Raw genomic sequence first — 26,563 nt, 5'->3', positions numbered from 1 at the left:
AGCATCAAGTTCATTTCCCATTCTGTGGTACAAACCTGTCAAAATCTGTGTAGGGTGAGAGGAGCAAAGGTGAGTTCTGATTCTTACAAATAAACACAGGACACCAAATGGCACTGTCATGTTCAGTAGGTGGAAGTGTTTTGGCACAAGGTATGATTAAGCTGTAAACGTCTTTGCTGTAGGACACTACATCTTAAAATGCTGTACAGATTCAAAAAATAATTGAACAAATTAATGGAAAATACCCATCAAGGAATGACTGCAATGCTGCTGCTTTTGATTTAGGAAATCTCCATTGTACACCAGGAAAATATCTATATATGCTTATCCTGTTTCCATAGTCTTCCTCGGGCTGTTAAAGTGAGCCATGGTGGAAGACAGGGTTGTGAGTTAGATGAAGCTTTGCTTTGACCCACTATGGCTGCTCTGCTGCTCCATTTCCTATTCAGTGAAGGCTATAGGTGATATACATGGAAGAAATTTTGTTCCTTTATCAATTTGGTGTATTTATATTTATTAATAGTGCTGCCTTCTGAATAGAGCATAAATATCTATGTGGTGGGCAGTGCAGTTCAGATTGCTGACTTGAGCACTTTCCAGCCAGTTTGTCCTAGCTGGGAGTTTAGCCCCTTCTATTGCAAGCAGCAAAATATGCTTAGTTTGCAGCCAGCTTTGCAGAGACATCCACAGGTGCTCTGTAACTCTAAGAAAATACCAGTGTAGATCTCAGATCATGTATCAGAAAGTATTGGCATAACTTCATTTTCTCCAGCTTAAGCCTTCACACCTGTGTCTGTCTGGGATCTAAATAGTTAATCTACCTGAGCAAATAGGCAGGAGAATTTTTTTCTTTCCATAAAGTTTGATTCCTGGAGGCAGATCTTTTTTTTCCAGCGAGTGTCAGGTAATTGGAAGGGTAGGGTGAGGCAGGAAACCACGACACGCCTTTGTTGGGACTTGTTTGAGAGCACGGGAATAGAAAAGCAGAAGAAGGGTGAGAATAAAACAGGTTGACTAAAGAAGAGGTGAACATTTTTGGATGATCACTCAGATTCCACACACCTTTGGAAGGACGTGATATAAAGTGTAGGTGGCAAATTTTGGTAGAAAGGAAACGGTTGAGGAGAAAAACAGATTTGCAGTTCAGTAAGGAAAGCACTCCAGGTAAGTTACATTACTTAAAAAAGAGTAGGGAAAAAAAAGTATCCTTTATTTTCTCTCTCCTAGATTCCTTGAAGAGGAAGGCTGAATTCTCAGGCAAAATAAAGGAGGTCTTACATGTTTCTCTGGGGAATACAATGTATAAATTTGTGTAAGAGCTGGGTCATTCGGGGTTTGTGTTTGTCAGTGAATACTGCTCTTTTAAACTGAGCATCAAGTGAAAGGAGTGTACCTGCTGGGAGATAAGAAATGTGAAGCCAAGATCTGGTATATTTTTAATGCACCTTGTGATACTGCCATGCAAACAGATAAAGCTTAGCTAGATGTTCTCTGTTCTGTAAGGGTACCAGCACGGTGAAATGCACATCACCTGTTGGCTCATTTTAAAAGTGAGTAGAGCTGAAATGTGCTGGAGGAATGATGATCATAAATCAGAGCTTCAGGTGGTGGGTGCAGGGTGTAATATTAAGGGATTGATGTTTAGTCCTGAGAGTGCCTGCAACTGCTTCTGAGTGAAAGTTTGTGTCGCCATGGACAAGCTTTGTTTTGTCCTATGCTGAGTAGACTTACTTATCAGCAGTGACTCACTGACTATGGACTTCGTGCTACATTTTTGTTACAGAAGATTAGGAGGCACTGTAAGGTGTTATTTAAGCTTTGTCACAGTAAGCTGGAGAGTTCTGTTTTCAGGAATTGGTTTGAAACCTTTCAGCAGCAGGTCTGGCAATTTGAACAGAGTAGCATAAGGTAAAAGACCTATCTTTGGACTGAATTGTAGAGTGATTTCAGGGAACTTACTTGTTCTTGTGTGACTAATTGCTTCATCTGCTGAATGGTGACAGCAGCACTTGCTTGTTCTGCAAACATATTTTGTATAATAGCAGGTTGTTTGGCTCCCTTTCTGTGCCAGAAGTGAGAAGCTTGTATGGGTCAGACTGGCCTTGCTTTGGACTGTTTCTCTTTGAGTAGCTCAATTAAGTAGAGCGAGCGAGGACATGTTTTTGAAAGGAAGGTACCTGGCAGTCTGGAGTAAGGTCTGGGCAGTGCTCCTGGTTGTGCTCTGGAAAATGGGCAGATACTGCTGTCAAAGAAGACGGGACAGATTGTGGGCAGAGAAGCATTTGGTTCCTGCAGCATGTCCAAACTTTGGTTGGGCACTAACCTGCTTCCTTGGAATGAGCATCATTTCAGTGAGTCTACAAGATGAGCAGATTTGGTTGATTTGATTCTGACTGTGTTAGTTTTGTTAGAATAACTGAAAAGAAGCAGGCTTTAAAGCAGAATGAGGAGGTCAGATTCCTAGACTGTAGTGTAAAAGAAGAGAGATAAGGGGCCATTTTAAAACTCTATTAAAAACCAGTTGATTCTGTGATTCTAGTCCCAGGACAGTGGCACCTGAAAGGCTTGATTAAGAGAAAGGGGCACCCTAAGAGACATTTGACATGATGGGAGACATAGCATTTGCTTTTAACATAGTCAGTGACATGGTTTGGGGACATCTATTGAGTCTCAGAGTATTTGCGATCAAAGGATTCCGCTGACATTAAATGTTATTAACCTCAGCACCTGCTGGTGCCTCCTTCTCCTAATGGAGTGTCTAACAGCAGGAGCCTTATTAATGGAGGAAGGAGGGAGTTGAAAGGATGTGCAGTGAGGGTGTAACAGCATTCTGACATGAAAACTGGAAGAACATTGTGGAGGAATAAAAGAATTTGAAATGTGCCTGCTTTCATTTTTCCATTAAAATGTGTCTTTGTGGCTATTCCCCTCCCCTTTGGAAAAATGTCTGTAATAAACTTTATTAGCTTTCCACACCATACCTAAATTCTGAGATAGTAAGAGGGGTTTGAGTGTCCCATCGCAGTGGCTTAGTGTCCTTGCCAGTGTGGTGCACTGCAGTCAGGTGGAAAAGGGGGTGCAGGAGTCACCCTGCAGTGTCAGGCTGATGTGGAAAGCACAGATCTAAGTATGCCTTGCAAAGCTGGGTTGCTGTTACTATCCTGCTTTTCAGTGCTCTACAGAGGAACGTGGACAAGTGTGGCAGTGCTAGACCTCTCCTGGTTCTTCACACCATTAGGGTCTGCAAGTTCTCTGTTTTTGTGGGTGCCACAGGCACACTGCAACCCCTGAGCTTATGCTAAAGTGGCCATAGGGTTGCCCTCTCATGCTGCCTGCACTGTTTGAGAGTGATCCCACTGCACGAGTTCCTGCTTGTTGCTCAGAGATTATTGCAGGCGACTGCTCTGATTCAATAGCACTATTGCTTTGCCACAGACGTAGCCCACAGCTACGGCTTTGTGAATCCAGATAGGAGCTGGTGAAATGAGTCAGTCAGTCCTGGCACATAATGGAAATCCAGCTCAGTCATCCTACTGGAGCCTGGGCTGGCTTTTGCACTCGTGTGGCTAACACATGCAACATATATCAAACTGCACCATGTGCTGGAGCTGGACTGTGGCATGTGTGGCTCCAAAGATGTGGTTTAACCTCTTGTGATTTTACTATTTTTATTGGTAACAGAGCAAGATATATGCCCTTTCCTCAAGGGAAGGCAAAGATGCAGAAGATGTATTTACTCCGTGGTGGTGCTGCCCTCTTCCAGCACCCATAAGCAGCACCACTTCCCAGTAGCAGAAAGGGAATGGAGTTCTGGGGCTACAAAGCAGTAGGAGGGCAGTTTACAAATACAAAACTGTGTTCCCTGCCAAAAACACTGGCAAAGCCAGCAGTGCTGACAACAGCTTCCAGCATCTGTTTTTTAGGGAAGGAGCTTGAAAGATGTTTCCATTGTTGATGTAATAAAGAAGAATAGCAGAGAGATTGCCTTTCCTTGGAGTGAATGACTCTTCCGTTGGAGGGCACTGTTATTCTGCTGGAGGAGGAACTCCCCTAACAAACACATACAGCTCCAGTCTTGCACATGCCTTGGAGTCAGCACTCTGAATAATCCCTTGGAAATCCCCGGTGTTAGCAAGCACTGTAAGGTGTGGACAGTGTTCTGATGCTGAGGTTGTGTACAGACTTGGATGTGGCCTCAGGAGCTCCATTTACAGGGCTGTTTAGCCAAGCTCAGGTCTGAGGTGCAGAGGGTGAGGGCCCTTGGCACTGTGGGTGTTCTCTGCAAATTGTAGCTGAGTCTGTGATAGGAGGCTAAAGTGACTTGACTGACAGTGTGTCTTCTACACTCAAATTGTTGTTGTCCAGCTCTGGGAATAGCAGAACTGAATGTGAACTTAAGATATTCCTGCAGATTCTCTGCTGCATCCTACCTTGTACCATTATTTGTGTGTGGGCAGTGCAAGCGTAACATCAAGGGGGGTACTCAGTAGACACTTTGCAGAAGGGTAGTTGGAATCATGAGGATCAGACTCAAATGGGAGTTGAATTGGAGGACACAATCTTGGGTTCTGCCTCAAGCTGGGCTCTGAAACTTGGAAGGAATTTTTTTCCCAAAGTGTGTTTTTTGTACGCAGCCTGTTACTTGTGTACATGTTGGTACAGCTGGGTCTTCAGTTTTGAGGAGGAGTCTTCGAATGCACTGGAGAGTTCTGATCTATTATGACCTTGTGCATAAATTCAAAGCTCTTCCTTTTCACTGTTTGTGGCTGCACAAGACAAAATGTTATCTTAGCTAAGGAGTGAGCAAATGTGTATTTCCTTCTGACAGAAATGTTTTCTCTTCTAATTGGTGTTTTTCCACAATCATGTTTCTTTGTGGTATTCCTGCCTTGGCAGGCAGTTATACCTCTGCTAGAGGTATGACTGTAATTTTGACTAGAGTGTGATCCAAGGTATGAAGGGGAGTGTACACAGCATTCCCAGCAGTGATTCCAATACTATGTAGACTGACCTGAGCTGGCATTAAATTGTATCAGATTCCAAAGATGCAGACAGGGCCTCCAAACTGTCTCTGCTCTGCTTATAAAACAAGATAAAGCACTTCTTACCTTAAGTTCCTAGCTGCTGAAAATAGCTAGTTTAAGTGTGCCTCCAGTGTTTTTCTGCTTCACTAAAGTCAATGTTGTGGCTTTAGCATCGATTTACTCAGAGAATGCACAGTGTTACTGTCGCAAGTGCTTAGGTGTTTCTGGCAGTGCTCGCATGGTGCATATAGCTTACTCCTCCCACTGCCTGTGTTTCTAATCCTGTACTGTTGAGTCCTGCCCAAAGCAGATGTGTGGGAGCGGTATTTCAATCCTGTGGTTTTGATCAAGCCTTTATAGGGGCACAACGGGAGACAATAGTGTAGTGCCACAAAGTCTGGGTTTAAATCCAGGTCTAAACCTCTCCAGCACTGAGTTGCTTTGCTTCAATGACCCTTATTTCACCTGCTGGCTTCACAACCCCTCCTGCTGTTCCAGCTCTGCTGCATCCAGTTTTGTAGTAAAAGTGATGCAGGTCTGTTAGTAATACTCATATGGCTCTGGAAAGGCATTATAAACTCCCTGTCATAGTTGTCTTCCACAGCTGCAAGGAGAAAAGTGGTGGGCCTTTTGGGGAGCTGTTGTAATCTCCTACTATCCACAGAGCTCTGAGTGCAGTGTCTGCTTTCCTTGCAGGTGGCAATGGTATGGATTCTGTAACAAAGAAAACGAGGCAAGATGGATCAGAAGTTACTGAAAGACGTAAGGAGAACATTTTCTGAGTCACACACCAGAAACCCCAGAAGTGGATGCTCAGTTTTCTAAGGGGTTGAATGCTGATCAGAGGCCCAGAGCTAAATTCTGCACCTGTTCCTGGTCTCTCTGTTGAAGACAGACTAAGGGCCAAGGTCACACATACAGAGACATGTAGCATGACCTGATTATTTAGCCACAGGTGATCACCCTATGGTAACATTTTTAGCCAGTAGTGCAGACATTTGGACTCTCCTCCTACCTCTGATACCAGTGCCTGTGTGGCCTAGAAGATGGTCTTTAGATGTGTTTTTTGGCTGTGTGTAAAACAGGTGATAGTTTTCCTGCTGGCATTATGGGAATTAACTAGGAGGAAGCTAGTAAGGGGGCTACTGTTCCAGCAATGGCTGTGCCCAGGAATAATAGTACTTCGATGTTTTACAGGGATCTTGTGAAGAACAAAAGGGTTTCATGGCGGCATGTCCCTAGTTACTGTAGAGGTAGGAAGGCTTGAAAACAAACCCACAGCATTGGGTACTAATGAGACTGCAGCCTCCAAGCAGTGTGGTCTTAATGGACTGTTCTCTAAATGAGACCATCTTTGAATAAGTCATGTTCTTCCATGGAAGTTAAGTAGAACATTGATCTTGTTTGGCTATATTAACATGCCAATGCTTCTGCATCCTTTTCTTTCTTCAGTTATTACAGAGACTGTGACCACAAGACTGACATCCTTGCCACCCAGTAAGTAACTGTCATTACATTACATCTGCTGTTCTGTGCTCCTCCATGCTTTTTGACTGCATTATTTCCATAAATCCCTGGGTGTAGGCAGTCTCCTTGCAGAAAGATTCACACCCAAAGAGGAGCTATTTTCAGAAATGCTTCTCCCAAAATACTTTTTACTAGAGAGTATGCAGGAAGTAGAATGTGGGAAACTCTCTGGATACTGTCAGAAACAGCTGCAGAGTCCACTAAGACTGGTAGACCAGACTCCCCAAGGGCTTAAACCCAAATAGAGGGTCTCTAGTGCTGACTGTCTCTTGGGGACAAGGGTCAAAAGCAGTGTGTCTGCAGCCTCCACTGCTGGAGCTGCAGTGTATTCTTCTGTCATCTTACCCAGCTGACAACAGTGAGTGTTGTAATGTCAGGTGTCATGGGTGATTTCTGCTTCTGTCAGGAAGTACAAGTACCAAGCAGGGAAGAATCCTCTATGCTCTTTATGGCACCATATTCTTTATTAGCTTGCTCCAGCTGGGTTGGAAAGGAATTGCATCTCATTTGTGATGAGGGTTATCAGGAGTATCCTTCAGTCCATCTGTGGAGCAAAGCTTGAATACAGACCTCCTGGGTCTGCTGTCTGAATGTTTTATCTGCTCTGCCAAGACACTTCCCTGCAGTTTTGGTATCTCACCAGACATGAAGCTGTATTTGTAATTGTGAGGACAGCTTTGGGTACCTCCTGCCTTGTCTTGTGTTATTGTTGCTCTTCTGATCTTTTACCTTGAGAGAATGTCTCATGTTGTGCTTATCTCTTCCAGAAGGAGGGAGCAGCAGTGGGCTGAAAACATCATCCCACACTGGAGGGAGTGGAGTGGAAAAGAGATCTTACACCCATAGCAGCAGCTATGTGACTTCAAGTAAGGAATTAAAGCATTGCACACTGAGCAAAAAGAGAGCAAGACAGCTGAAATGGTCTGAGGAGAAATTCAGGCCAGGGGAGTAGGATGAGCCAGAGGTAAAGAAAATAAAGTTTATGGAAGCAGAAGTGGCAAATAGTCAAGACAAAGCTATTCTTTCTCTAAAGTTGAGTGTCAGGATGAGTGAGTAAATGGCAAAATTCCCTTTTTCCACAGGGAAAACTTGATTTCAGGGAAACAACAACACAAAATGCCATTCCCACTATTGTTAGGAAGTCATTTAGAACCCAAATATTCCTTCTTTCAGGATTTCCAAATCACAATAATTCTGACCATTCTTGTTCCAAAGACAGTTTTGAGAAATCATTTTGTTGATCTTGCTCAGGATAGAATATTATTACAGAATTTCCTAGAAAATATTTTCTTATGTGTGTGTAGTCATCCCTGGCCTCAGCACTTTGAAATGGTCTGACAGGTTTTCTGGATGTGCTAAATCAGTATGTGCTGTCTACTCCGTGGGTTCTTCTCTAACAGCATTCTTTGCCCAGCTGTTAGATTGTTGTAGCAAAGGTGTCTGAAGAATAAGCTTCCTAATCAGGTTTCTGGCACACCCCTCTCTAGCCTCAGTGGGCCAGATTGTATAACTATCCTTGTAGAAAATATCCTCCATGCCCTGAAAGAGTTGTCAAACCAAGGGGGGTGAAGTGCAGTCTGGAAGCTCAACAGGAGGATTAGGCATACCCAGTAGATCCGACAGACACCTCCATACCAATTAAAAGCCAGACTATGGAATCACTTTGCCTCAGAGGAGACGTGAAGTAACTCCAGTGAAGGAAGATGTCAGTGTAATTGTCTGGACTGGCACCAGTGTGAGAACTGAGCCCAGCCCTGCAAACTCAGACAACTGCAGCAGGATTGCCATCTCCCTTGTTATTTATTTTGAGTGTGGAGGAAGAGAAAAGGACCTGAACTTTAGAGATAATGAGTTCCTGAAGTTTCATGAAGCATTTTCTAATGTCTGCTTGCAGAATGCCTCTAAGAGAGGCCTACTTGTCACAGTAGTTCTTTCTGCTGAATTAAGTCGAAAAGTTAACAGAACAATACAGGTCCTTGTAGAGGGGAAAGCTGTCAAGAAAACACTCTGTTGAATGCTCTTTTTGCAGGGATGAGTGAACAATATCCAGTCTGATCTTGCTGATCAGCATGGATATGGTGCACTTTATTACAGGGTCCCCTTTTTGCTGCTGTCTGATCATACTCCAGCATTTGATTCCATACAAGAGCATGGACACATTAGTTATGTCTGCTTGGTTCTTTCTCCACATCACTGATGTAAATTAGGAGGGAAATTCTTTCTTCTGTCGAAATATAACAGCCACTAATAATCTTCAAGATGCCTTGGGCCTGGTGCACACCTCAGTCACTTCTCCAGAAGGTGAACTGACTAAGGCATGACTAAGTGAGAGTGTGGATACCTGCTTTGGAAGGGAAGTGGCCTTATCTCTGCTTTCCCTTATCTCATGAACTGTATCCTTCAGCACTTTGAGTTTGGCTTAAAAGTCTCCCAGTTTTTGTGTTCTGTGTCATATAACACTTGAGTTTACAGGCAGATCTGTATCCAAACCAAAACCCAGCACCATCAAGAGCCATGTAGTCCTGCTCAGGGGAGATGGCTCATTCATCCTAGGCCAAAACCTAGTGTTATATATATCATTGACAATGTTTGTTTTGAAACCACAACAATAACAAATACTTCTCCCTGCACTGAATGCTAAGGACAGTCAGAGTTAGACCCAAATGTTGTTCTTGCCAGTCTAGAGTTGTGAGGTACCAATGCAAATTTGTTCAGCTCAGACAACAGGAACTTTAAGCACCCAGGGCATCCAGAGTATACATAGAATCATAGAATAGTTAGGGTTGGAAAGGACCTTAAGATCATCAGGTTCCAACCCCCCTGCCATGGGCAGGGACACCTCACACTAAACCATATTACCCAAGGCCTCGTCCAACCTGGCCTTGAACACTGCCAGGGATGGAGCATTCACAACCTCCCTGAGCAACCCATTCCAGTGCCTCACGACCCTAACAGTAAAGAACTTCTTCCTTAAATCCAATCTAAACTTCCCCTGTTTAAGTTTTAACCCGTTACCCCTTGTCCAGACCATGTCTTCAATTTGCTGAGTGTATTTTGTTTTACCTATAGGTGGAAGTGGTAGGTTAAATTCAACGTCATCTTCTGGCTACAGACAAACACAGTCTCCTAGCTCTACTCTCACCAGATCACCTGGCTCAACATTTGAAAGAAAAACCTATGTCAACCGCCATGCAACGTATGAAGGTATCACACAGTATGCCATAAGGAGGCAATGTGTAGTGCACTCTGAGGTTGCATTAATGCAGGATTGTCCCAGATAGCACAAGAATACCATTGTGGTTTTGCTAGGAAGTAAGCCGTCAGGGACACATTTTAATGATTAACTCTTATGGATAGAAATGCTCATTCCTAAAAGGAGTTTTGACATATTTTTGATGAAAGACATTAGCAGCCCTTTTACGTAATCCTGAACAGCTCTTTTTTTTTTAAATGGAAATGTTTATTGCCCACTGGGATTAGACAGTTACCAGGAAGACATGTTTTGAAAGCTTTTAATGATCTTGTGCAAAGTATTAATGAACACCTTTCTATTCTCTGCAGGGAGCTCCAGTGCCAACTCTTCTCCTGAGTTTCCCAGAAAAGAGTTTGGTATGTTCTATTTAGAGCTGTTCCTCTGAAATTGATGGCAAGGTCATGTGAGTTGGTGACTACGGTGGCTTTTTGCATATTGCTGTGTCTTTCCCTACCTATGCTTCCTCTGTATTGAGCAGCCAGTGCAGCTCCTTGACTTTGGAGGAGTTATTTGGGGTTTACATTAACAGCTGACAGCAGGGTATCTAGCTGATGCATATTCAAACAGAGGATGCATACTGTATATCTGCTACCTTCAGCTGCTCGTTATGCTCCCCATATGGCATAGGACATGGATGGGAGAACATAGACATGACATGCATTGTATCATTTCCTTCCCTCTGCTCTGCCATAACTGGGAGAACAGCTCCAAGCAAGAAAGCCCAGATTCAGGATCTTGAGCATTGCTACATATGCTTTTCCAGTAGCAATTTTCTAAACTTCAGCATATTTATATGGGAAGATGAACTCTCTATCAAGTGATGATATAGTTACACTAAACATTGACAGCAGGTATGAGGTTACTCTGTCTAAACTCTGAGCTGCCAATTTTACTCATTGTACATAGTGAAACAATATGATCAGGAAGTCTTTCTCAGGGAGAAAGACTTAGAGCTCAGAGAGAAGGCAGGGCTTCACAGTGTCCAACCTTAGTTGATGGGGTAAACAGCCTCATTAGCTTCCTTTTGGGCAACTGAAATGGGAGATTGTCATCCGTGCGCATTTATATGTACAAAAAGAAACAGCAATTGGTCCAGAAATGCTCAAGGTGCTACTGATTCTTTAGATACCTTATAGTCTAAAGGGGGCATGGTAAAACCTCTGAGGGTTCAATTTCCTGTGCCCAAAGTAAAGGTTACTGTCTGGATCTGAGCACTCTGAGCAAGATCATGTGTTAATTTTCTGAGATGTCATGGGCGGTAAACCCTAATATTGCTTTACTCTCATTGCTGTTCACAGCATCTGCAGCCACAAGAGGGAGAAGCCAAAGTCGAGGTGAGTGATACAGTTCTTTTAGGAGCCTCCTTTGTTTTTTATTCAGGGTGTGTTAAATGGACCTGTTCCTTAGCTACAACCGGTAAGTGCAGAGTACTAGGATGAGGTATGCGGATTTACGCTACTGCAGATGTGAACCATTTATCGGTAAGCAATTGCTTATGCAACCTCAGTGTAAAAATTGACCCTAGTGAAGGTCATGGTGGTTTGGACTGTCAGAAAAGAGGATCTATTTGAGGAGCTGGCAACTGGGAGCATAGGACATCATCTTCCATTTTTGTCCATTCACTACAATAACTCCATCTGTCTGTGCTCTGTGACCTGCTTATGACGTATTTATAGTAATTGCTATCAACATGAATATAGTGTATTCATGTTCCTCCTAACGTGATCTATCTTACAAACTGTAAGGCCTTACCCTGAAATGATATCATGCTCGGAGATGGTGAAGAAATTATGGTCTTGCTGTGGTCTGTTTAGCCAGCTCACTGTAAAGATCTGCGTTGTTTAAATCATTCAGGTCTTCTAATAATTTATTAGCAGTGCTGGGGAAAGAAGAGCTATCTTGGTCTGTAAGTGTGTAATATCTGTTCCCAGCTGCTTGAAGAGGAAACTATAATGTCACTTTATCCAAGTTAATTTTAGCAGTGGATATAAATCAAAGTGTGCTCTTGCACACTTCTATTGGAGTGTCAGAGCTACCAATTATTCTGCCTCAGATCTTCACAGTCTCCTCTAGCACACTTACATAAGCTCCCAGCAGAACTAGGCCATACATAATAAAACAGACACCAGAGAATTAGCTCCAGTTTCTCATATTACTTCAGAAAATAATTCCAATCCATCAGCTTCTCCACATGAATGCCAAGGCTAGTGTGTCTTTTATAGTGCATGCACTGTCAGATTTCATCTTAAGGAGCATGTGTCACATGTCCTGGCTGATAAATTTGCTTATGGGTAGCAAGCTTAAAGGCTTGCCCCAGCCAAATCACATTAACTCCATAGTCTCTTGTGCTGGACAGTAGAAGTCAGTAATAAAATCAAGTACCTGCTGAGAATATTGGCTTAAACTGGCCTGGTTACATTCAGTGACTCAGAAGAGAAGTCAGCAAGTTGTAGGGAGATGAAATCATAGAGCCCATTGTAGTGTGAATTTTACCCAAGAAGTAGTGGGGAATTTGTGTATTTACTAAGCTTCTTTTGGGTCTCTAAGTTTGCATCCAGAAGGACAATAATAGCTATATTTGTGATGAGTGGGAATATCAATGTGATTGAGGACTGCATATATGGAGTAGGTCTTCTGCATGTCTGGCAGTAACAATGCTATTGACTTCAACAGAGGCCTTCAATGAGTAAACCTCTCTGGAATTAAGTGTAGCAAAATGTGACCCCAAAACAAAAAATCACCCAAAGAAATTTACAGCCAGTTCACACTGGGCCATAAGTGCAGCTCAGATCAAGCAGCAAGACAGCAAGGTGGAACATAGACAACAAGAAGGGAAAAATTCGGTTCAGCCTAAAAATTCATTCCCAGCCCAGGGCACAAACACATCTCACTCCATATTCATGATCTGCTTTTTCTTTTTCCAGAGAGTGAAATACGAGTCCGACTGCAGAGTGCATCTCCTTCTGGCAGATGTAAGTGCCATGGCTTTTATTCCAGGGGGATCAGGTTTAAGACAGAGGATGTTGCTGTTGTGGGTATGTTTGCAGTGTCTCTGGGGTCCAGTCTTCATGATGACACCAGCATGTAATTCTTTTTCCCTGTTAAGAACATTAATTTGTCTCCCCTTTCTGAACAAGGAAGCATGGTGTGTGATAGATGGTGGTCTTGCAAGAGCGTAGTTGTACTTAGTCCCAGAAAGAGAGACCCTGAAGCTTTGTTAGTAAGTGGCAACCCCAGAAAGTACAACTTCATCTACACACGTGTAAATGACACTGAATGTTTTAGCCAGGGCAAGATTATAGATCAATGAAACAATGGCTTTTAGGTGATCTGGACACTTTTCTTTTCCTGACAGGGACAGAACTGGATGATGTGAAACGTTTGCTGAAAGGAAGTCGATCAGCCAGCTGCAGCCCTACTCGATCACCATCAAGTACACTCCCAATACCAAAAAAGGCTGTGGTGGAGACAAAGATGGTTACTGAGAGCTCTCAGTCAGGTACTTGGCAATGCTGGAGCCATTCCAAACTTTATTTGCCATAAAAATACCCAGTTGCTAAGAACATCTGAGTAAGAAAACACAGTTTCTGTCCCAGACAGTGGTGGCAATACAGAAAAAGGGTCAGAATGCTGGAGGGCTGTCCAGATGTTGTCCTAACAAGAGCTATCTTGGGTAGCTTCCTAGTTACTTGTCTAATTTCCATAAGAATAAGCCAGTTCCTGCTGCCACCAGCTTTAATTTAGAGGTGCTTCTGGCATAGGCAAGAGCTGTAAGCAAATGCCTCTTGAAGCGATTTGATCTGTTATTTTCAAGAAAGATGGAGATAGCACTGAAGACAACATTTGGGTCAGTGTTTGATTTACTGTGCACACCACACACTTCAGAGATCACTAGAACTTGATAATAATAGAAGTGGCACTTAAAATACTATAACCAGCTTTTATAAGCCTCACCACAAGGCTTGAGGCAGTGGTATTCACATTCACTCCACTGTCCTCCACCAGTATCTGGGAACAAGCAATACCTTTTCACTTGTGCATGGTTCAAATCCTGTCTAAAACTGGGAATTTTAGCCCAATACACTAGTGAACCAATCAAAGCCACCTGTGGGATGCAAAATACATCCCATGGCCCAGGATGATTAATTATCAGAATGGTGGACTGAAGTGTTTTATTCTAGTATCAGCATGAACAACAATGAAATCTCTTCAAGGTTTTGTGAATGATAATGCTACCAGATCAATCTTTATTCCATTGGTTAAAATTCAGATAGGCCTTAATCACCTCTCATTTGAGATCAGTTATACCATGTTGATCTGGAATCACTGTTTTGACTCCACAAGGGTAATTGAAATTTTAGGCAGATGAAGTTATTTGCCATGTAAAGCTGCAATGCATGCTGAGCCATATGCCTGGTCTTATCAAAACACACTTCTGTTTGGTTTTTATAGTGTCGGGGACATATGATACCACCGTACTGAATACCGCTCTCCCTTCATACATGTGGTCGTCCACTCTGCCTGCTGGGTCTTCCCTAGGTGGATACCATAACAGCTCTTCCTTGATCAATGCTATGTCTCACTCTACAGGTTCAGGTATGCTTCCTGGACCGTCCAGGCTTGAAGGATAGAATTCCATAATGAAACTGTGTCAACAGCAGTGGGGGGTTTTTGCACAGCACAGCAAGAAGAGCTAACGTGATGGGAGAATTGAGATGGCAGGGGTTATGCTTGAATTTTCCCTGTTTTTCTGTAACTTGGTGCTCTCTGCTTCTACACTGACTCTATTTGAAAATCCTGCTTTGTGAGGATATATTTTCCTTATTGCTTGATCTGTTTCTAAAGTTTTGATGATAGCTTTGTCAATGAGGTCAGGCTCACGTTCCATACAAAAACTAGTTTTAGACTCTAGTTAACACTGAATTATCCTAGCCCGTTGTAAAAACAACTGGGTCTAATCCTTCAGTCCTCATACACTAAAGATGTAATCTTAGACATAATAAGCGTTGAGTGTGCTTATACATTATAAGACCTGAATGCCAGGGATGCTTCATTTTCCAGCTGCAGAGAAAAATATAGGAAGCTTTATGATAGCATACTATTAAAAGCTTTGATTTCTCACACTGTCACATGGTTGAAAATTGTCTGATGCAGGATTTTCTCCCCTTTGTCAGTTTAGTAACAGAGTGGTTTGGTGTCACAATTGTCAAGATTTTTCCTCTCTGCAATTATTGTGCATTTTCATTAACTGCATTTCACAGTGACCCTGACTTAATATCTGTGAATGTGCCACTGAGCTTTGGATGCTGGATTTCTGATTCCAGAGAAGTAACGTTTCACTTCCTCTTTTTGCAGTTTTTGGTGTCCCAAATAACCTGGCTCCCAGCAGTCATACTCTGAATGCAGGCCTGAGCACTTCCTCTACGGGTCAGAATTATCTCTTATTCCCTTCATCACCACAGTCCTGAGAGACATGTACAATGAAATAATAAGATCACTTTGTTTCTCTTCTGTTCCTCATCTCAGTGTCAGCAGCTTATCTACATACTGCAGCTATATATTTACAGTGGATTTATTCAAAGTCAGACCTCTATAGCTGGCATTAGCTCCTGACTATTTTTGTCTGGGAGGCAGGGAACACTAGAGATTTTCCAAGGAGAATAATTTTTCTGTTAGGGTAGCCTGTTTCTTCCCTAGAACAACTCAGGATAATGCCTTAAAAAATAGACTCATGTCCTAATCCACACATGTCTATAGACACACTGTGTCTACGCAGCACAGTGCCATCATGCAGGGTCTCTGACTGGGCCTGCAAAGAAAGCAGGGTGTATGAGAACAGCCTGTACATTGTACACACTGATTCTGGCACCAAAGGTGTCACCTGCCAAGCTGTTCGCTTCTCTCTGGGCAGTACTCTGACAGTACACACTGTACAATTAGATCCTTAAATCTACCTTGGTCAGTCCAAGCCAGTTTTCTGAATTTACCTTTTTGCCAAGTGCCCTACCTGCAGAAATTACCATGTGAGTGGCCTCACAGTTGAACTTGAGATAATGTTTTAAAGTGGTCATCGTTGCTATGGGCCAGCAATAACTTATACAGCAAAATGATCTAAGGAAAAAAACATCTTGTGAGGAAGATATTTGAACAGAAATGCTTAGTTCTGTGATGCCTCCAGCTGGCTGGTAGTTTTGGTTTTAGCTGAAATATCACCTGCACTGAAGGACTCCTATAACCCCTATGGCAATGTTTTTCTTGGCAGTGTTTGGAGTTCAAAACAACCTGTCTCCAAGCTCTTCAACCCTGCCCCAGAATGCTACTGCAGCCTCTGCAGGTCAGTACAATTTAAGCCTAGAAAAAGTGTGATGGTCACACAATGTATGCTGCCTTCTTCCACCTTTTCTATAGCGACTAGAAAGTTCATATTGACAGAGGCTCCTTCATGATCATCTTTTGTGGCACAGCATCATATAAGGTGATATTGAGGAACATTTCCTCTACCTCATATGGGCAAGAACAGCACCCAGTGCCTACGGAAGCATTAGAGATTTGCTTGCTGGGGATTTCCTTGCTTGTTTGAATTGTCCTAAATACCTTGAATGAGAAAAGACTTTTGAAATGGTGTGCAGATCAAGTTGGTGTGTGGATACTTTGTTATCCTCCATCTCTTCATTCTCAAATTTCTTCTTTGCAGCGTATGGGATGAAGAACACTTCACAGAGCAACACCATGGCAAGTACTGGTGTGTCTACCACAGCAGGTGTGTCATTCAGAGTTGTTTAGGCATGGCCTTAACAAGCATATCATGATAAAAATGAGTCAGAGATTCATCCAACTGAGTGACACTAACACCTGCTCCTCAGGAGCATGACATGTCAGTAGCCAGGTCACCTACCAGAAACTTTCTGAATAGAAAGCAAATGAATTAGAAGCTAAGAATGAGCAAATGAGCTGCTCTAATTCAGCTTTCCCCCACTCTGGTAATTTGGATGGTTTAATTTCAGCTATTTCTGCTCAACAGGCAGGTCACGGACAGAAGATCGCACATGTGAAATCGTGCTTTATTTGAAGCCAAAACATTTGCAAGGTTGCTCTTAAACATCATTTTGCAGTAGTATCAGCCTCAACCACTGAAAAATCAAGGGATTTACTTACATATGATCCGATTATTTGTTTTTAAAAGAGAGGAGTTCTTTCTACTGGCCTGTAGTCTTGAATGGTTGGGATTCATCTTATCCAGCTTTCTTCTGCAACTGAGATCTATAAATTAGGGTTGTTTTGTGTGCGTGTGTGTAAGGGAAACCAAGTTTCTTTTGTAATCCAAAGAATTCCAAAGATGAGGCTTAAAAATAGATGTAAATACCACAGAAGTTATGATAACATTTCTAATACAGGTTTACTCCAGGTTTGTTAGGGTGATGAAATAATACCATTACGGTTATCTTGATTTTCAGTGTTGTGTCAATTTGTGTACAAATTCAGCTTTGTACACCATTCAAAGCATACTTAGTACTTTTTGACTTCAGAAGGGTGACCACACCAATGTTTTTGAGCCTTGCTTGACCTGCGCCAAACCTCAGTAAGCTACAGTTCAGTGACACATAGCCATGCCTGCTTCCTAAGGATATGGAGTCCTTTGTGCTTGACAGAGTAGGTCTGCTAAAGCTGCTCCTTAGCTTAACCTGTGCTGGCTTTGGTCACCCTTGAATGTCTCTCTCAGACTGAGTTTCTATGATTCTATACTAAGTGTGTTTGAGAAGCAAAGATATCATTGGTCAGATAATTTCTTCATGTGATTGAATTCCAGATGCTCTCAATTTCTGGTTGCAGTGACACATCTCTAAAGAAATCTAATGACACACAGTGGTATCCTCTTAGCTTCAGTGACCAGTGTGTCTCTTACTCAGTGCTTTATAATCGTAGCAACTCCAGTTGCAATGGGACTGCCTATTTTAATGAACAAAAGGCTTGTGGCTTGCAGTTATAACTCAGTGGCCCATACTCATCTCTTTCCCATCCATTACCAATATCGCAGGGGGAACAGTTTTGAGTTCCCAGGGAGAAGACATTCTGCACAAAGACTGCAAGTTTCTGCTGCTGGAGAAGGAGAATGCCCCAGCAAAGAAGGAGGTGGAGCGCTTGATCATGAACAAGGACAGTGGTAAAGTCTTTAGTGCCTCTACCGCTGGACTTAATGGAGGTAACTTTTCTTCTGGACATATGGATATGCTAGGGCAGAGAAATGGGGGGAGTTCAGAGTTCAGGACATCTGACTGAAACCTCTGCAAGCCAAACAAGAAGCTCTGACAGGCAGTTAGCCTTTGACCGTGGCAGCTGCAATCTAGATCTAGCTTTTGCATTTGAAGCTTCAGATTGTGCTTTGGAATATTTTATAAAGCTCAGGAGCTTTGAAAGCAAAAAAAAAAGGCAGGGTTGTGTTGTCCCAATAAAAAATATGCCTTTTGCCAAAGAGAAAAGATAGGCTTGGATGAACTTCTGATGTAATGATTTTAATTACCTGTTCAGGATCCTTTGCAGAAGACACTTTGAAGAAAGAGAAGCAGGGATTGACCTCCTCTTATGCTACAGATACTGGCATAAAATCAGATGCAAATGGTAAGAGTTTGTCCTTGTGGAAAAAACAATAGAACTTCCTCCTGCTTCCGTTACTGCCTTCCTCTTTCAAACTAATGCTCTAACTTTAATAATGCACAGAAAAACTTTTAAAACCTCTTTTACTGCTGTTAAAACAGGAGGACTAAAATCAGCAGCAACAAGGGACAAAGCAGCTTATGCAGGTAAGTGAAGCAATTTAGACTTTAACTGGAAGAAGTGCCAAAGCACAATATATAAAAAAGCAATCCTTAAGTGACATGGGTGATCTCAAGGGAACCATGTTTTTCAGATGTTATTATAAAATGCACTGAGTGTTGTCCCCTGTTGGAATTCTTATTGAAAATGATGTTCCCAGCTTTCACAAGGACAAGAGTTACGTCCACCATGTGCAGAGTGGGATGTAAAGATTTTTCTCCATAGCCCTTTGTATAATGGATTATACTTGGTGTCCTTGTTATAAGAGATTCTTGATTGAAGTTAAAGAACACTTCATTAACCAGGAGACTGCCCCTTCCCTCTTCCAGAAATACGGAATGGTGATGTGGGGGGTGCTGTCGGATCAGCACCATCCTGGTGTCCCTGTAGTTCCTGCTGTAGCTGGTGGAAATGGCTCCTGGGTTTGCTTCTGGCCTGGTTGCTTCTCCTTGGATTGCTTTTTGGACTCATTGCTCTGGGTAAGAAATAACTGAGGAACAAAATGTTGAATGGGATAGAAAGAAGGCATACCCTGGTAAAGAGGCCACTTACCAGAGACAGCAAGCCAAAGAGATGAGGAGGAGCACATTCAGCTTGACTGCCGCTAAGATATTACAAATGTACAGAAAGAATGGATAAGGAATATAAAACTTTAATGAGGGGTTATGTCGTCTTGGGGTGAGTAGGTTAGGAAAACTACTGAGATCTGAGGTCTTCTCAGAGACTAACAGATTCCAAAGTTGTCATTTTAACTTCAGATATCCCTGCTAGAAGAATAGATACAAAAAGCAATCCTGCTAAACCCAGTGGCCATAGCTATCTGACACAGTGTTCCCTGGTCCCTGCTATTAGAAGTAGGTTTTTCAGGCATACATCTGTGGCAACAGATGTTCCCTAGCATTTTACTTTAACTTCCAGCGGAAGAGGTGAGAAGGCTGAAAGCTCGTGTGGAAGACCTGGAAAAAATGAATGGCGGCCTTCTGGCAATTAACCAAGGGAATTCAAAAATAGAAAAGGATGTTTCAAGAGTAGACTTTCTTCATGGTATTTCACCCTCCTCAAGCTTCCCTTATGAAAATGAAGAGTCAATCTGGCTGATGGTGAAGAGCAGACTGAACAAGGAAATGGAACGAGGTGAGCAGAGTCAATGGCTGTGATGCTGACTGAGACCAGGTTATTTGAAAGGGAGTGGGAAGATTTTCTTGCCCAAGGGCATAAAGATCAGGACTTCTAGAATGCAATGAAGTCTGCCAAAACCAGTGCCCTTACCTGTCCTCACAGGCAGGCTGTGCTGGAGCTGAGTGCTACCACTTATGCTGGTGGTGCATCTCTTAATGACAGCAGAAAAGAGAAGAAAGGAGCTTCTGGATATGCCATGCTGTGCCAAGTCATATCATGTTTGCCGCAGCAAAGAAGCTTTCCATTTTGAAAGAACTACCCAGAAAAATGTGACCACACTTTTTTTCTCATGCTACTTTTGTTAGCAAGGGAAAACAATTTACTTCTGTTTAGCAGATGATGGAAATAAGATCAGAGGAGCCTACATTCTCCCAGCTTCAGAAGTTTCATGTATTTGCAGAAGCAAATTTGCTGAGAAAGCTACTCAGAAAGCTGTGCTGGGCTTGATAGCCTGTGCTGCCTGGAGACTCAAGCTCTGAATAGAAGGATCCTTGTACATGAAGCAAGTAGCTATTCTGTTGTGTGATGAGCTCTAAGAGCCCCTTCACTTTCTGTTACAGGCTACTTCCGAGGGGAGAGAGGAGAACCTGGTGAGAAAGGTACAGCCATATAGTCCTTCTTTTCCCCTGTCCTATTCCTTACTCTGCCAATGCCCAAGTTTGGGCTGGATATTGCCACAGGCAGCAACTGGCAATGAGAAAGATGAAGCTGGTTTATACTTGAACAAAAAGAATTGCATAATCCTTTAGGTTGGAAAAGACCTTTAAGATCATCCAGTCCAACTATAAACATAACATTTCCAAGTCCACCACTAAACCATGTCCCCAAGTGCCACTTCTAAATGTCTTTTAAATAGTTTCAGAACTGGTGACTCAGCCAGCTCCCTAAGCACCTGTTCCAGTGTTTGACAACCCTCTTGGTGAAGAAATTGTTCCTAATATCCAGTCTAAACCTCCCCTGGCACAATTTGAGGCTGTTTCCCCTTGTCCTATTGCTTGTTACTCAGGAGAAGAGACCAGCCTCCTCCTCTCTCCATCCCCCTTTCAGGTAATTGTAGAGAGTGATAAGGTCTCCCCTGACCCTTCTCTTCTCCAGACTGAACAACCCCAGTTCCCTCAGCCACTCCTCATCACACTTGTGCTCTAGGCCCTTCACCAGCTTTTTTGCCCTTCTCTGGACCTGCTCTAGCACTTCAGTATCTCTCTTGTAGTGAGGAGACAAAAAAACCACATTGTTCTAGGTGCAGTCTCACCTGTGCCAAACACAAAGGGATGGTCTCCTTCCTTGTCCTACTAGAGCGTAAAGCTAGTTTGCTGCATAAAGTGTAGAGGGCCTGATCCCATGCAGAACTAATACAGGAGGTCTGGTCTTGCATTATGCCACTAGTGTGATGGGTCTGATCCTGCACTATTCAAGTGTGAAGTATCCCTGTTCACCCAAAACTCCTTTGTGTTTCATTAAAGGTGGGAAAGCAACCAGAAAAACAAAATGAATGAATTGGAATGAGTTGGAAAGAGCTCTAGGATCTCTCCTAATTTAATTTTTTTCCCACTTAGGTGACATGGGAATGCAAGGTCCCAGAGGTGAGTCGCGAGTTACCTGCTTTCTCAGGTAGATGGGCACCCTGCCGTAGGGCCTGGGTAACAAGTGGATTTTTGTTACTCCAAAAGTTAGATGGAGAAAGTGATGCATTCTCTAGTTCAGACATGGTTATGATGATTGGGTTCTTTTGCTCTTCTTCCAGGCAAGACAGTTTTAGAGTTCACATTAGAAGACATAGCAGATCTATGAATCTAGAAACTTCTTTCACCTAGATGAAAGTCATTCCTGAAGCCAAGCTCTACCTGCTTTAATCACAGAGTGCTTCAGAGAATTTTGCATGGTGTGAATGATTCAGTCCAATGCATAACACAAGAAGGCCAATGTGGTATTGCTGAAAGTGGTAGAACTTGTAAACTTGCTAGGAACATAAAACCCTTTATATGGGGCTTTAAGGTTTGCTAAAGTGACAAACAGGGAAGACCTATTCCTCACTGAATGTCTTTTTCTCTACAGGAGAGCGAGGACTTCCTGGTGTCCCAGGTAGGCAATAGTACAATTCCCCTTTGAGGGAAGGCATTTAGTGACATTACTGTAGGCAGGAACAAATTTTGAACTGCACAGCTAGCTCAAGGTGGTTCTCTAAAGAGTCAATACTTAGCATAGACTAAGTCACTTGATTAAGTCACTTGGTGCTGATCTACACGCACAGCTTGGAGGCTTGGTTACAAGCAAGGCCTCAGCCTGATTTCCACTTGGCCAAACATGCCTAATTTGAGGTTGTGAAGATCCCAGCCACCTCTGAAAGAGTCCCACAGCTGCATGAGTACTTGGCCCAAATTTCTTATGCTCTTGGAAGTAGTGTAGTGTGTTCTTCTAAAGAGATCCCTGTTCAAGTACCTACCTTCCAAGTAATATGTTCTTTACCCTAGCTGATGAATCAGGTCCCCCTCATTTACATGTTATTCTTTCATGGCACCCAGACAAGAACTCTGAACATTTGTTGTGTTTTATTTTCCAGGCATTCCTGGTCCAATTGGACACCAAGGACCAGAAGGACCTAAAGGACAGAAAGGCAGCATGGGTAAGCATCTCTGTCAATGCTGTGAGTCTCTCGCAATTGACTGACATGTGGCATAGGAATACAGAGTCCAGGTTGGTGTGATCGTTGTCTTCCCCTATGGTGGTGGCCATGGATCCTCTTTCCCAAGCCCTCCCTAAAGACACCTTTTTTACAAGTCATTTGTTTCCTGTAGGTGATCCGGGCATGGAAGGTCCTATGGGACAGAGAGGTCGAGAAGGGCTACCAGGGCCTCGAGGGGAGCCTGGACCACCAGGATTTGGAGAAAAAGGAGACAGAGGTAGGAACTAAGTGTCCCATTTTTGATAAAGCAGAGATGGAGAAAAGCTAGAGTTTGGTCCTGTTTGTTTGATTTATAAAACACCTCAGTGATAGTACTTGATTATTCAAATCCAGATTTTATTTTAGACATTTTCCAGCACAGACAAATCTTGACTAAAGGATTTTTTTACCAAACTTGGGTAAACAAGGGTTCTTTGGTTTGCCAGGTCTCACAGTCAGGTTTGACTTCAGCAGAAACAAAAGCACTTAGTATCAAGGTCACCTTCCCTGTTACTCAGGTCACCAAAGCTGGGGGATTTCTTGCTCATCCTGAATCCCAGTGAGATGGGATTTCTTTCTTGGACAATGAATGCTTACTTTGGTGTTTCAAACTGACCAGTAGATTAATCATGACACTTGCCAGAGAAAACATAATAGAAAATAATGGAAATACAGGATCACAGTTATCTATTCATGCTCTTACCCTACAGGTGGTATTGGTGAGCCAGGTCCTCCAGGGCCACCTGGCCCCCCGGGTTCTGCTGGCCTTAAAGGTAAATATGAAGATGGACAGAGAGAGCCTAGCAGACTGGTTAGGAGTAAATAAGCCTTCTTGTTTCACTTGTGTTGCACTGCAGTCATGAGAAAAGTGAATGAATGGTCCTCACTTTAGATAAAATTTACTTTGGTAGGTACACATAACCTTTAGAGCAATAAATTCTTGGATATTTTTAAGTGAGAATGAGGATTGGCAGGGTTTTGCAAAGCACCAGCCTTTAAGATGTGTGATGTTTCCAACTATTTTTTTCTGTCCTTTCAGAAATAATAAGGTAAGCTCCATATCCTAACAGGCTTCTCACAGTTACAGCTCTACAATACATGTAACTGCAATAAAAAATGCACTATGAAAAACTGGGTTGCCCCTGAAGTACAGATCCCGGCATCCCAGCCAAAGTGAAGGCTTGAGACTCTTCACCTTACTTTAGGGAAAACCACTTACTCCATGTCACAAAAACTAAGTTGTGTAGATTTGTTGTCATGGGTTTAGGGATGCCGGTGATGCAAATTCTGTCAGTGGCTGAGGGAATTCCAATCTGCTGAACACCTATTGTGTTGTGGATGCCAAACTGAGAGTTAATTTTCTAATTGTGGTGTTACTGAAAGAAATTCCATGTTCCTTATTCACAGGTCTGATGGGTTCTCCAGGCCCACAAGGTCCTCCAGGTGAGTGCTGCATTCTTTTGCTATGAAATATAGAGACTAGAGAAAACAAAACCAGAGTGACAGCTTCTCATAGCTTTTCTTCTTCAGTGGCGCATAATGGTCAGTGGGATGAATTAAAACTCCATCTCATTTTGCTGCAGGTCCTCCTGGCCTACAGGGATTTAGAGGAGAAGCAGGTCTCCCAGGTGCTAAAGGTATGCTCTTCCCCGTGTCAATTATAGCAGCACTAACTGCTGATGTACTTTTCCAGCACTGCCCTAAGTAGCAGACTTGGTCTGAGCATGAAGCATTTTGATGCTAGGGGCAAAGGAAAGAGTTAAGACTGAGGAAAGAGGATGAGGAACTAAACTTAGTTAGCAAATGCAAATAAGTATTGAGAAATACAGGAGACACAGAGTCAATAGAGCAGTCTAGGTGAGGAAATGGGGTTGGATGGATGGAGCTGTACTGAAGCAAGGGAATTTATGGTTTGAGTTTGTTTGGTATCAGAGCATCTGTATTTCCCTTGATTTTTCTTGATGCGTTAGATTCCTTTCCCTTCTGAATTGTTATTCTTCAATCATCCATATATCTTTCAGGTGAGAAAGGAGCTGCTGGAGCCCCTGGACCCAAAGGTACGTTGATCAGTTATATCCACTGTCTTTGTGGATATTTTCTTTAGATCCTTTATAGGTGGATACTGTCCATGGGTATTAACCCTAGCCTCCTTTGGCTTTTTCTTCTGTGGTAGTGTCAGAAAGCAGACTTTATTTTCTCTGATGTGGAAACATTTTACAATGAAACAATGTCACAGAATCCTTCCCTTTTCTGTGCCACAGGTGATCAGGGTGAGAAGGGTTCTCGTGGAATGACAGGTCAGTGAATTGTTTTCCTGGAGTAACAGCTTACCTAATACACACATTTGTTATTTGAGTTTCAAATAACTGTATAGCCCAGCCAATCCCAGTTAGCTTTCTGAAAAAAAAGTATAATGACATTATTGGTTATAGGAGTTTTATTTTTGCACCCAAGTTTTAAACAAATAGATCCCATTCTTGTTTTAGTAATCTTGGTAGCAATCTTTGTATTTAGCTTTAGAGAAATTCTCCCTTACGTGCCCTGTATTCATGTCACTTGAGCTTTTCTAACACCCAGAGACAGTCACAAATCATGAGACCTGAATATCCTGTCAATGCAGAACACCCACTATTGCTGGCAGTCATAAATTGTATATTCACTAAGATTTGACTGATTCATTTTCATACCATTTTGCTGCAGGTGAACAAGGCTCAAGAGGAACTCCTGGTCCTCCAGGAGAGCCAGGGGCTAAAGGACCTGCAGGTGGGTAACAGAAAACAGCTGTGTTTAGATGTGAGGCAATGTTATTTCCGTGCAGAGTGTGTCTTTATGAGCACAGACAAGGAAACAATATGGGAGTGGAATCATACTTTTGATCCTAGGTCTTTTCTCTAGATAGCTAAGGTTATTCCCGTATGAAGATAGGCTGAGAAAGCTGGGGCTGTTCATCCTGGAGAAAAGAAGGCTGTGTGGAGACCTCATAGAATCATTCCAGTATCTGAAGGGGGTCTATAAGGATGCTGGGGATGGACTCTTCATTAGGGACTGTAGTGACAGGACAAGGGGTAATGGGTTAAAACTTAAACAAGGGAAGTTTAGATTGGATATAAGGAAGAAATTCTTTACTGTGAGGGTGGTGAGGCACTGGAATGGGTTGCCCAGGGAAGTTGTGAATGCTCCATCCCTGGCAGTGTTCAAGGCCAGGCTGGACGAAGCCTTGGGTGGCATGGTTTAGTGTGAGGTGTCCCTGCCCATGGCAAGGAGGTTGGAACTAGATGATCTTAAAGTCCTTTCCAACCCTAACTATTCTACGATTAGCCTGTATACTCAGAAAAGATGATCTACAGCTAAATTTCAAGTGAGTATTTTCTAGATCTTCAGTAACTGCATGCAAGGTTTCTTTTTGGATGCAGTATGATGAAAAAACACCCTCTTGTGTTTAGAACTGTGCACTGCTTAGTAGGACAAGGCAACTGTGTACTACTGCAGTGGTTCCTAACAATCTCTTTTCTTCGGACAGGACAAGCTGGCCGTGATGGACAGCCAGGTGAAAAAGGTAAGGGATTTCTCTGAGGTAGAAGTACAGGTACTTTCTGATTTGGCAGGAGGTTAATTTGTAAAATAGGTGGGAGAAGATGGGAGCAGATTCAGGTTTTGGGATCTTGCTGTCTCAGAAGAACTGTAGAGTCAACCGTGTGAGTATGAAACTGAGATATATAATGGAGCTGACTGTAAACTTGTGACAGTTTTTCTCACTACAGAACTCTTCTGCCATTGATCTTCACCTCCCAGACTCTCATGCTCTAAATGACCAGCTGGTTGTGAGGATAGAATAGGTAGAAAGTGCAGCAGGACAGCTGGTGGCCAAGCTTGTATGAATTGGCAGATTGTAAGTCGGGGACTTCTGGCTTGTTAATGGTGCTTATATCCCTAGGTGAACCAGGTCTTATGGGAATGCCAGGAGCCCGAGGCCCCCCAGGACCCTCTGGAGATGCAGGGGAACCAGGTAATAAGCATACAAGGAACAAAAATACTATTGCTTAGTCAGGAACATAGATGTCTTTGTCAACAATTCCCAGTCTTAATTTAAGGCTGGCGGAGGATCTC

The 26,563-nt window shown here is 42.8% G+C and overlaps 1 protein-coding gene across 1 annotated transcript in view; it reads left to right on the top strand.

Moving 5' to 3' along the window:
- The first annotated feature begins 978 nt into the window (after positions 1–978).
- The window catches only part of COL17A1 (collagen type XVII alpha 1 chain), a 41,520-nt gene continuing 15,935 nt past the window's right edge, over positions 979–26,563 (top strand). Inside the window, exons 1-31 of the mRNA XM_061372619.1 lie at positions 979–1,164; positions 5,721–5,786; positions 6,477–6,521; positions 7,319–7,417; positions 9,621–9,755; positions 10,113–10,160; positions 11,103–11,138; positions 12,729–12,776; positions 13,160–13,303; positions 14,257–14,400; positions 15,160–15,231; positions 16,067–16,138; positions 16,499–16,564; positions 17,840–18,004; positions 18,331–18,420; positions 18,558–18,602; positions 18,945–19,094; positions 19,534–19,749; positions 20,355–20,393; positions 21,351–21,377; positions 21,850–21,876; positions 22,355–22,417; positions 22,590–22,694; positions 23,167–23,229; positions 23,864–23,899; positions 24,040–24,093; positions 24,478–24,513; positions 24,718–24,753; positions 25,157–25,219; positions 25,977–26,012; positions 26,391–26,462. Of these exons, the coding sequence (XP_061228603.1) occupies positions 5,732–5,786; positions 6,477–6,521; positions 7,319–7,417; positions 9,621–9,755; positions 10,113–10,160; positions 11,103–11,138; positions 12,729–12,776; positions 13,160–13,303; positions 14,257–14,400; positions 15,160–15,231; positions 16,067–16,138; positions 16,499–16,564; positions 17,840–18,004; positions 18,331–18,420; positions 18,558–18,602; positions 18,945–19,094; positions 19,534–19,749; positions 20,355–20,393; positions 21,351–21,377; positions 21,850–21,876; positions 22,355–22,417; positions 22,590–22,694; positions 23,167–23,229; positions 23,864–23,899; positions 24,040–24,093; positions 24,478–24,513; positions 24,718–24,753; positions 25,157–25,219; positions 25,977–26,012; positions 26,391–26,462 (2,287 nt within the window). The 5' untranslated portion in view covers positions 979–1,164; positions 5,721–5,731. The remainder of the gene's footprint in view (positions 1,165–5,720; positions 5,787–6,476; positions 6,522–7,318; positions 7,418–9,620; positions 9,756–10,112; positions 10,161–11,102; positions 11,139–12,728; positions 12,777–13,159; positions 13,304–14,256; positions 14,401–15,159; positions 15,232–16,066; positions 16,139–16,498; positions 16,565–17,839; positions 18,005–18,330; positions 18,421–18,557; positions 18,603–18,944; positions 19,095–19,533; positions 19,750–20,354; positions 20,394–21,350; positions 21,378–21,849; positions 21,877–22,354; positions 22,418–22,589; positions 22,695–23,166; positions 23,230–23,863; positions 23,900–24,039; positions 24,094–24,477; positions 24,514–24,717; positions 24,754–25,156; positions 25,220–25,976; positions 26,013–26,390; positions 26,463–26,563) is intronic.

This window comes from Neopsephotus bourkii, unplaced genomic scaffold (genome assembly GCF_033783945.1).
Source record: "Neopsephotus bourkii isolate Nb327-2 ecotype Australia unplaced genomic scaffold, CSIRO-AGI_Nbou_v1 NB_1615, whole genome shotgun sequence".
NCBI classification, from domain to species: Eukaryota; Metazoa; Chordata; class Aves; order Psittaciformes; family Psittacidae; genus Neopsephotus; species Neopsephotus bourkii.
Note: the sequence above shows the minus strand (reverse complement) of the source record. Positions and strands in the feature narration are given on the sequence as shown.